We start from the raw sequence: 10,824 nt of genomic DNA on the forward strand, positions 1-10,824 counted from the left end.
AAACACTTAAGTTCCTTAGACAATTCTGAGGTAAAATGTACTAATTTTTTTCCTTGTCCCCCCCTCCACCTTTTTTGTCTTTCAGTTTCTTCCCTGATCTAGGCTTGGCGCTGTCACTGACCTCTTTGGTGTACCCATAGGCAATTTCCTGTCCCTTCGTTTTCCCATCTAAAATGGTTTCCTGCATCCTACAGGTAAATTTTAATTCACACAGGCAAAAGGGCCTCCAGCCTTTGGAGAGAGTTTGAAGAAACCTTGCCTGAATGTTTCTGAGCGTTGTTCTGCTTCTAGCTGCTCAGCATGTCCTGGCTGCTCCAGCTCTGCACGCTCTGACCATGAGCAGCAATTCCTCCCTCAGCAATGTGAAGGGCCTGAGGAACCTCACCACGCCGGAAGACGGGGCACTCAGAGTCACGGAGTCCATCGCTATCATCGTCATCGCTATCTTCATCTGCTTGGGCAACCTGGTGATTGTCGTCACCCTCTATCGGAAGTCTTACCTTCTCACGTTGAGCAACAAGTTCGTCTTCAGCCTGACCCTCTCCAACTTTCTGCTCTCTGTACTGGTGCTGCCTTTTGTTGTCACCAGCTCCATCAGGCGGGAATGGATCTTCGGAGTCGTGTGGTGCAACTTCTCAGCCCTGCTCTACATGCTGATCAGCTCAGCCAGCATGCTGACTCTTGGGCTCATAGCTATAGACCGGTAAGCAGCTCTCTGCTCGTGAACGCTAAAGCAGCACCTGCTTGTTTCATAGGTCAGCTCGGCTGCTCGTAGAGTTGAGAAGCACTGCAGCAGATAATCACAGAATCACAAGGTTGGAAAACACCTTTAAGACCAAGTCCAACCATTCCCATCCTGTGCTAAACCATATCCCTGAGTACCTCATCTACGGATAACGAGGATAATGCTGTGCACCATTGTAAAGATGTCTTTTCCTTCAGCCCCATGTGAAGTTTTGATGCAGAGGAAAGTGTAGATGCATCTATAGAGGTTTTTTTAAAGCTGTCGGTGGTATTAACATACCACTTGAGAATCAAGAAGTAATGACTTAATATTCCCGATTATACTGTGAGCACACTCTGACACATAGGGGCAGATTTAATAGCTGCATGTGTGCCTTCAGCCAAGTTTTACAGCCTTGCCTGAAAACATGAGTATTTTTGCATGTGATGATTTTTTATAAACAGGGTCCCTGAGCCCAATTCGAGGTTTGGAGAGAGGAGCTTGCTCTAAAAAGAGGACTAGATACCAACAACATTGGAAATACGTTCTTTTGGGGGTTTATTTGTTGTACCTCATTTTTCTTTCCTTCTTTTCTTGTCTTGTCCACCAGGTACTATGCTGTCCTGTACCCGATGGTTTACCCGATGAAGATAACAGGCAACAGAGCAGTGGTAGCTCTCGTGTACGTCTGGCTGCATTCCCTGATCGGCTGCCTCCCCCCGCTCTTCGGCTGGTCGTCTCTGGAGTTTGACCAGTTCAAGTGGATGTGTGTGGCGGCCTGGCATAAAGAGGCTGGCTACACCGCCTTCTGGCAGGTCTGGTGCGCGCTGCTGCCCTTCCTGGTGATGATGATCTGCTACGGATTCATATTCCGCGTGGCGAGGATTAAGGCCCGCAAAATCCACTGCGGTAGTGTCGTCATTGTGGAGGAGGACTCCCAGAGGAACGGGAGGAAGAACTCCAGCACCTCCACGTCCTCTTCTGGCAGCAGGAGGAACGCTTTCCAAGGGGTTGTCTACTCAGCCAACCAGTGCAAGGCTTTCATAACCATCTTGGTTGTCATCGGTGCTTTCGTGATCACCTGGGGGCCTTACATGGTAGTAATTACGTCAGAGGCACTTTGGGGGAAAAACAGTATCTCCCCTGCCTTGGAGACATTAGCTACGTGGTTGTCTTTTTCCAGTGCCATTTGCCATCCACTCATTTATGGACTGTGGAACAAGACGGTGCGCAAGGAGCTGCTTGGGATGTGCTTCGGGGACCGGTATTACCGCGAGTCCTTCGTTCAGCGGCACAGGACCTCGAGGCTCTTCAGCATTTCCAATAGGATCACAGGTAAGGCACGGGGCTGCTGGAGTCCCTCCTCTTCATTCCGGTAGCTAGCGCTTAGTGCCTGCGTGTACGTGGGGTGTCTCAGGGCTCTGTAAGCAAAGAGGGTGTTTTTCTGGAGGTGTCTACCCAAGTTGAATGGCGAGGCCTTCGTTTGCTTCCAGTTTGGTTGTTTTTGTTTTGGGGTTTTTTTGTTGATGTTGTTTGGGATTTTTTTTTTTTTGTTTGGTGGTTTGGGCTTTTTTTTAAGCAGTGGTGCCATGACATTCTGACTTCTCATCACTTTCTTGGTCCTGTTGAGAAGCCAGCTTCCAAAAATAGGACATCTTCATTGGGGTGCCTTGGGACATCTCAGGCAGAAGCAGGAACTTAAGTTACTTGACTGCAAAGGAAGATCTAAAACAGGGAAGGAAGGAGAGAGTGGCAAGGCATCTTTTGCCTTCCCTGCAACCTGGAACCACTGGGAGAGACTCCATCTGAATGAGGGAGTTCTGCAGCTGCAGTCTCATTGCAAGCTGCAAGAGCTCATTAGCACTTCTTCCTCTGGCAAGTCTGTATCAAGGAGATGCTATGGATGAATACATTTGGAACTGAGGTGGGAGGGAAGAGAACGGTGATAAGAAGTTGACTGCTACAAGTTTGTCTGGTGGCTGGTAGAAAAAAAAAAACACAACAAGAAGCAACCAGCCACAAGCGAAAAGCAACAAAATCTTTAAGCAGGATCCAAAGAGAGTGCCTTTCTAGGAATCCTAGAATACCCTCCCTTCCTGTTTTGGGGATTTGAAAGAAGCCAGGCAGGTTGGTACCCCAACTTTGCTTGTGATCTTCCTGCCACAGTAATGGCCTGTCTCAGCAGCTGGTGACTACCAGGCCATTGAAGGTCTCTGGCAAATATCCCCATCTGTCTAAGTGCATGTCCTCTCTGTTCAGCCTGGCAGGCTGACAAAAGGGGTGCAATTGCAAAAAGAGGTGGAGGGAGATGGTGCAGGCAGAAAGGAATCTAGCTGTAGGGAAAGACTCCAGGGATGTCTAAAGAGTCTTGACTGCATTTTGAAGACTGAAAGTCCAGGTGCTGTGCACTCTGAAATTGCAGGGTGAGTTTTATACGGAGAATAATTAATGTCAGTAGAGTGGGAAGAGGTTCTTTTATGATTGTAGAGCCCTTAAACATACATTGTGGAATGAGAATTGAACTCTCTTACAGATTTGGGACTATCTCCTCATCTCACTGCCCTCATGGCAGGGGGGCGGCCATTAGGGAACAGCAGCAGCACTGGAGACACAGGTTTCAGCTGCTCACAGGATTCAGGTAACTAAAAGTCTCTTGCTTTCTTTTCTTGGGCAGAGGATTGCACTTGTAACTTGGCAGAGCTCTCTGGGACAGTTTGTATTTACACACAGATGTCTTTTGGTGGTGGATGACGTGAAGCATCTGTTCCAGCTGTTACAACAAAACTGCTGCAGTTGCTGGTCTGTTTTTTTTTTTTTTTCCTTACTTGCTCTCAATATATTTACTTGCAAAATGCTGTTCACTCTTGGGAATGATGACCCTCCCCCTGTAATGTGTCCTGGGAACAGGACTCGCTGCTTTTGTGCCCTTCACCTTTAGTTTCTATCATTCTTCAGGGACTTTCCCTGGTTCCACAAGGAACAGAGCAACAAAGCACTGTGGAGAATGTATTTCTTTGTTTCCTAGTTTGTAAGAGACCTTCTCTTGTTCACCCTGCAGCATAAACGTAAACACTTTGGGCGTTTCAGCATATGATTGCATCAGTCCTTAAGATCTCTGGGCTGAAGATGGTTTTGAAAAGGGGAAAAAAAAAAAGAGTTCTGACAGTAATTTTCTATCCAGAACTTTGGCTAGATTTTTCTGGCAGTTAGTTCAGCTACCACTCCTTAACTGTGCTAGTTATTTTAAATAGCAGTTCTGATGTAGAGACACCAGAGGGTGATCTTCTGATACTTGCTTGGTGTTAGAGGTTTCTTTCTTACTTTTGTAAAGGAAATCTATGGAGTTGGGATTTATTTTGGTAGTTGTTTCAATACTGGTGGTTTTATGCCTGTTGTGGGTATTCTGCAGCTGTATGGGATAAGAGACAATAGCATCCCGGTAAATCTGCCTCAGTTAATAGGATGTTGTGTCACTGTCGTTTAAGGAATGGTGCTGAGCAGTTTAAACAAACAACAAACCAAACAAATACTTAATGCTGTTAGTGTGTGGTGGTTTAGCCATGGCTGGAGGCCAGATGCCCACCAAAGCTCCTCTATCACTCCCCTTTTCCGCTGAACAGGGGAGAAAATATCTGCTGAGAGGCTCAGGAGTTGACATAAGGACAGGGAGAGATCGTTCTGCAATCAGCGTCACGGGCAAAACAGACTCAACACAGAATAAAAAGAAATCTAATTTATTACACCACACACACACACACACACAAACCAGAGTTGGATAATAAGTGCAACCAGGTCTTAAAGTGCCTTCCCCCACCCCTCCATTCTTAGCAGACTTCACTGTATTCATGATTTCTCTCCCTTCCCCCCGCGCTGGTGTCACAGGGGGAGACAGGGAATGGGGGTTTCAGTCAGTTCTTCATAACCTGTTTTCCTTCTTAGCCAGGGGAGCATTCCTCACGCTCTTCCCCGTGTCCAGTGTGGGGAGCCACCCATGTGAGACAGTCCTCCATGAACTTCTCCAACGAGTCCCTTCCCACAGGGCTTCAGCTCTTCACCAACTGCCCCAGCGTGGGTCACTTCTGTGGGGTGCAGACCTTCAGGAACAGACTGCTCCAGCCTGGTCCCCCCAGAGTCACAAGTCTCCCCAGCAAACCTCCTCCAGCGTGGGTCTCTCGCTCCATGTGCTGCAGGTCCTGCCAGGGGCTTGGCCCAATGGGGGTCACAGTGTCTTCCATATGTCTCCACTCCCTCAGCAGGTGGTCTTTCCATGGGCTTCAGGTGGGGTCTCTGCTCCACCATCATCTTCCATGAGCTGCAAGGGGACAACCTGCTCCACCATGGTCTTCTCCATGGGCTGCAGGGGAATCTCTCCAGAGCCTGAAGCACCTCCCCCACCACCTCCACTGACTTTGGTGTCTGCAGAATTTCTTACATCTTCTCACTCCCTTCTCTGGCAGCAGAACGTGGCATCTCCCTTCCTCCACCAGAACCTTGCCATGCAAAACCACAAAAATGTGACTCTGTTAGTTATGAAGGGGTTACATACAGTACAGCCTGGGAAGGGATACACAGTGCCTATGGGAAAGCTGGAGAGGGGCTGTTTATCAGGGAGTGCAGTGATAGGACAAGGGGTAATGGGTTTAAGCTAAATGAGGGGAGATTCAGATTAGATGCTCTGGCACAGGCTGCCCCGAGGAGCTGTGGCTGCTCCCTCCCTGGCAGTGCTCAAGGCCAGGCTGGATGGGGCTTTGGGCAGCCTGGGCTAGTGGAGAGTGACCCTGCCCATGGCAGGGGCTGGGACTGGATGGTCTTTGAGGTTCCTTCCAGCCCAAACAATTGTCATTCTGTGATCACCCTTGTGAAGTACTGTTTCACCTTATACCTTTACTGTGAGGAACTAAAGACCAGGAACTAAAGCTTTAGTCTCTCTTCAGCCCTGCCTGCTGCAACGTGTGATTCTGTGCCGCCGTTGTGACTTCATCTGCCCTGGTAAACAGAAGCTGGGCTTTTCATGTTGTCAGAAATAGATGAAGTAGTAGGAAAGGAAAAAAATCCAAGTGGAACCAGCTGGATACAAAATATTGATGTGGGAAACCAGAGTCCTGACTGCGAGAAATGCTGCTTTAATATCATTTATTCCAAGGACAAAGATACACTCTCTACAAATAAGAGACTAGTCTCTTCACTGGCCTTATTCAAAGAAAATACACGTTTAGGAAAACACACTAAAATTCCTTCCTCACAGTGCCTGTCTTTCATTGTACACCATGTTTCTGAGGTGGATTCTGTAACCTGGGAGATCAGCAAGAGTCACTGTTTTCAGTACACAACCTCAGACCCAGCTGATCCATAGAACAGAGTGTTGTTAGCTTGTCTGGGACTGTGTATGAAGACAGTCAGCCCTGTCCTGGCATCTCCCTGCTCGATCTCCATCTCACCTACACAGCAGAGACCAGGATCGCAAGGGAAGCCCGGGCTGCTGTCTTGCCCTTGGTGTCTGAGTATGGCAGAGATGATTTTTCTTGTGCTTGTAAACTCTTTTATACACAAAGGTGCAAAGCAAATGCAGGGAGGTGACATTAAAAAATTATTCCTAAACTGAAAAAAAAAAAGTACTCATTGGATTGAAGTAATTCCTCACCTTTGGGGGGGGGGGGGTTGGCCATTAAAATACACTTAAAGAAAGTCAAATCAGGTTATTGGAGACAAACTAAATTGAACAGAAAAATTATCCAGTTCAGATTTCCATCTGGGTCTGATTACCAGCATGACATTAGGCAGCTATGTTGGTCTGCCTCTCAGGTAGCTATTATCAGCCTCTGTCTTCATCAGGGGATGGGGAAAGCTGCCCTCAACTTCACTCTTTATTTACTAAAGGTAAGGTTTCACCTTGTTCTGCTGTCCTATTGACATTATAAACCCCACAGCTGAGCATTTTGGAGCTGCCGGTGGTTTTAGAAGGCTGATGAGGAAAGATTTCCAAATCCTAACAATGAAAACTTCAACCTCGTTATTTTTCTGTGCAGGGTTTCATTCCAGCTGAAATTCACTCACAGAACCTGGGTTTAGACATTTTTTGAAGGAACTACTATAGAATGAAGAGCTTTTTGCTGCCACTTAACTACTGTATCGCAGTGTCAGTCTGTTTTGCTTGAGAATTCTTGCTTTGTTCCAGGAACAGAGGCAATGCTGCTTGAGGATTATAGCTCAGATGGCTCTCATGTCCCACACTGCATCTACCCTCCTCGAAGGAGGAGTTCAGTGACGTTTGAGGATGAAGTAGAGCAAATTAAAGGTGGGTTTAGGGGTAAGTATGGAAATGCTTACAATCAGCTGCGTGGCCTGCTCAGGAATCCTCCCAGGACCTTAAAGCACATCTCATGCTGTTCTTTGTGTTTGTGTATATGTGTGTGTGCAGCTCAGTGAAAGAGGGAGGTCTTGGTGCAGAAGTTCCCCACAGATTTAACTATTGTCCCTGGTTATGTCTCCAGAGCTTCTGGATCTCTGGGACTTTAAATCATTTCAGCAGCCATTGAAGGATTACCTTTAGGATGTTTCCCAATGTGTTGGTGTGTAGAGAGGTATATAGATACTACAAAAGCAACTGCTCAACACTAAAGAGCAGGTGTCTCCAAGGGAACAAAAGGTTAGGAAGAAACACATGACTGTCTGCAGTCTTCAGCCTCTCCTGGCATGGAGAGCTCCACAGCTTCCCCCACTGGAAGTGGAAGTGGGTCCCACAGTGTGGCTGGGAACAGTTTATGCCTGAGGACAGCAGGCTGCCGATTTTCATCACTGATTGGAAGAAGCCCTTGGAACTCAGGGACTATTAAATGCAAAGTCTGATGGTTTCTGGGCTTAGAACATACTATAAATTAGCTCTTAAACTGCACTGTGTTCATTTCAGTGAAGTGTGAGGTCTTAATCCAAATGCACTGTGAGGCACAATACAGCTGTCGAGTCGTAGTTATGGCAGAGGAAGTACAAAGTGAGGGTTCTGTTCCAGTCTTCTGCATGAACTCTTGCCTAATACCAGACAATTCCTGTTCTTAATCCTGAACTCCAGGTAGTAAGGAGGAACCAGGCTGTTGACTTCAGTACAAATTCAGACCAATAAAATCTCGTGTGTGTAGGTTTGGATTCAAAAGATTATTCAACAGACAAACATGTATGTTTATGTTGCTTATTAGATCTTGGGTTTTTTCACTTGAATTGGAGATAATCTTTATTTACTTGACCTACCGAGATCACTCTGAAGCTTTGTGTTCATAGAACGGTTTAGAAACCCTGGTTTAGCTCCTCAGTAAATGAGCTAAGGCTGTTATTTTGCAGTGGGTTGTTATTTTGCAGTTATTTTACTGTTATTTGCTGTGCAAATGCTTTACAGAAAGATCAGTGTTAGTCTTCAAGCATTTGTGCAGCCGTGCTGATCAGCTGTTAATTTCCAGCTATGTATACCTTTTTTTTTTTTTTTTGTTTCAGAAGCTGCCAAGAATTCTGTTCTGCATGTGAAAGCCGAAGTCCATAAGTCTCTGGACAGTTATGCATCCAGTTTAGCCAGAGCTATTGAAGCTGATGTGAAAATCAGTTTGTTTGGGGAAGATGCTTTACCAGGAGCTCTGTTCCCTGCGCGAACTCTTCCAGGGAGCAGTATGAACACGCGGCGTGGTATCAGGCCCCATGCTAGCCAGAGACTTCAGCTGCAGAGCATCGAGGAAGGGAGTATTTGACAAGAGCACTGGAGTAAGAAAACAGAAGGAAACCACTGAGCGGGACCTACTACAGCTGTTGCTGTCACCACAGAGCCAGGATGCCTTGGCTGGATGCTGTCAGTGTTTATTCGCCACACTTGAAACCAGCTGATTTCTGGTACTTCTGTCAGCGTTTTGCAGCAGTATTTGTTTACTGGTTAGGGTGCTATTGACTTTTCTTTGTGCCATGTCTTAAACCTACCACACAGTGCATAGGAATGCAGGGTTGGGGTTCATTAGCCCATTGAATCCTGGGTTCCTTATTGGCCAAAGCCAATATAAGAACTAGAAGGGAAAAGCACGTGTGGTGTTCAGTTCGTTATTGCGCTGATCCTTTCCTGACCACCAGAGCAATCAGCTTATGCTTGGTAGCTGGAGTGCTCTGAGAGGAGCTTGTGCATTGGATACTACACACAACCTTGCTGTCATGCCCAGATGATGGGCTTCACTAAGGGAGAAAACCTGAACTTCTCAGAGAGCTCATGCAGGTGATGGTCCTCCTTACCCTTACCAGACAGTATTTCTGGCTGTTTAGCCATCACAATGCCAGATCTGAGGCTGGACTGTGCATTGCTTCTGCATTATGAAACACCAGCCTGTGTAGGTGCAATGGGTGGAAGCAGACCTGGGCTGGAAATGTCACAGAGGTGGTGTTTGAGGGAGTTATCCATGCAGAGTTCTTAGTTTCTCTGAGAACTTCAGTTGACCCCCCTGGGTTTGCTTTTACTGAATGGGCACTCTATGGCTGTGGTAATCTTGACAGACTATAAATAAGGAATTAGTACTTGATAGTCAGGATTCATCTTTTCTAGAGAGAAAGCCTTTGAGGGGATATTGTTTGTTTGGGATTTCTTTTTTGTTGTGGTTTTGGGTTTTTTATAATCATGAGGAGATGTAATATTTAAGCAATAGTTACCTCAGTGCATATATTTCTTGGAGGATTAATTCATTAATCTCTAATATTAAGAACAATTAGCACTTACATTGCACTTTGCATGTTCTTAAGCACTGCACAAAGATTACCTTGTTAGGCTGTTGCAAGAGGGTTGATGAGCCCCGCTTGCCCAGCTCACCAGCTTAGTGAGTTCCCCAACAGTCAAGCTGCTGGCAATGAAACAAGCTGCAAAGGTGGGAAGGTTTGCTGTGGAAAGAGGGATGAATGGATTGCAGAATGCCTGGCTTGAGGAACTTCTCTGTGCCTTCCCAGGCTGGCCTCTCCCTTACTTTGTTGGGGGTTACAGCCCTGCCTTACTGCTCATCTCAGAGACAGAGATGGGAATAAAGTAATATGCTGGGGGTGGGTGTCAGTAGCCAGTGGACTGAAGGGACCAGGGCTTTGCATTTGTTTACTCTGTGTGTGTTCCCACTGCCTCCACCTTTCCCCAGCAGTGGTCTGTATGAGGCTTTGCTGCAGATTTGTTTAGAAACCATAGAGTCATGGAATCACAGAAAGGTTTGGGTTGGAAGGGACCTCGAAGCCCATCTATTTCCAACCCCCTGCCATGGGCAGGGACACCCTCACTATCCCAGGTTGCCCAAAGCCCCATCCAACCTGGCCTTGAGCACTGCCAGGGATAGAGCTTCCACAGCCTCCCTGGGCAACCTGTGCCAGGGCCTCACCACCCTCACAGGGAAGAATTTCTTCCTAATGTCTAATCTAAACCTGTTATCTTTCAGCTTGAAGCCATTACCCCTTCTCCTGTCACTGCACTCCCTGATGAACAGTCTCTCTCCCACTTTCCTGTTGACAGCTTTAAGTAGTGGTAGGCCGTAATTAGGTCTACCCAATTATGGAGCCTTCTCTTCTCCAGACTGAACAAGCCCAACTCTTGCAGCCTGCCTTCATAGGAGAGGTGCTTCATCCCCATGATCATCTTTGTGTCCTACTCTGGACTCGCTCCAATAGCTCCATGTCTTTCCTGTCAATGAATCAAGGGCAGGATGTTTCTATCTGGGCAAAACCCGAGTGTATGCTTGCTAGATTACAGCTGTGTCTGACTTAGAGGCACGGAAGCAAATGTTTTGAGGCAGAGCCTCAGTCCAGTACTGTATTAAGACATCCCACTTACCTCTGTTCCCAGCTGAGAAATATATTTTAGCACAAATTTATATCCATCTCTGGACAAAGCAGCTTGGCTGTATGAACTAGGCTGAATCCCACTGCGTTCCCATGTAAGATTTACTGCCTGCTTAAACTGCAGTACACAGTTTGCTGATGAAGAACAGGCTGCGAAAGCAGGAGCACGTAAGCACCAGGGAGGTGTCTGCACAGTGCAGGAGTGAAACAACTAACGGTAGTGGGGTCCTCACGCCTGCCTCTTTCCTCTCTAATTTTTTAGCTTCTAGAGC

The 10,824-nt window shown here is 46.8% G+C and overlaps 1 protein-coding gene across 1 annotated transcript; it reads left to right on the forward strand.

Annotated features, from left to right (window-relative positions):
- Nucleotides 1-320: 320 nt before the first annotated feature.
- Nucleotides 321-8,454, forward strand: GPR161 (G protein-coupled receptor 161; the record flags this gene model as incomplete). The annotated part of the gene is made up of 5 exons (XM_084277484.1): nucleotides 321-703; nucleotides 1,335-2,059; nucleotides 3,258-3,362; nucleotides 6,900-7,019; nucleotides 8,207-8,454. The coding sequence occupies exons 1-5, from the start codon at nucleotides 336-338 to the stop codon at nucleotides 8,452-8,454; spliced, it is 1,566 nt and encodes a 521-aa protein (XP_084133610.1). The 5' UTR covers nucleotides 321-335.
- Nucleotides 8,455-10,824: the final 2,370 nt, after the last annotated feature.

Source organism: Gallinula chloropus, assembly GCF_964237585.1.
Source record: "Gallinula chloropus genome assembly, chromosome: 1".
Classification (NCBI taxonomy): Eukaryota; Metazoa; Chordata; class Aves; order Gruiformes; family Rallidae; genus Gallinula; species Gallinula chloropus.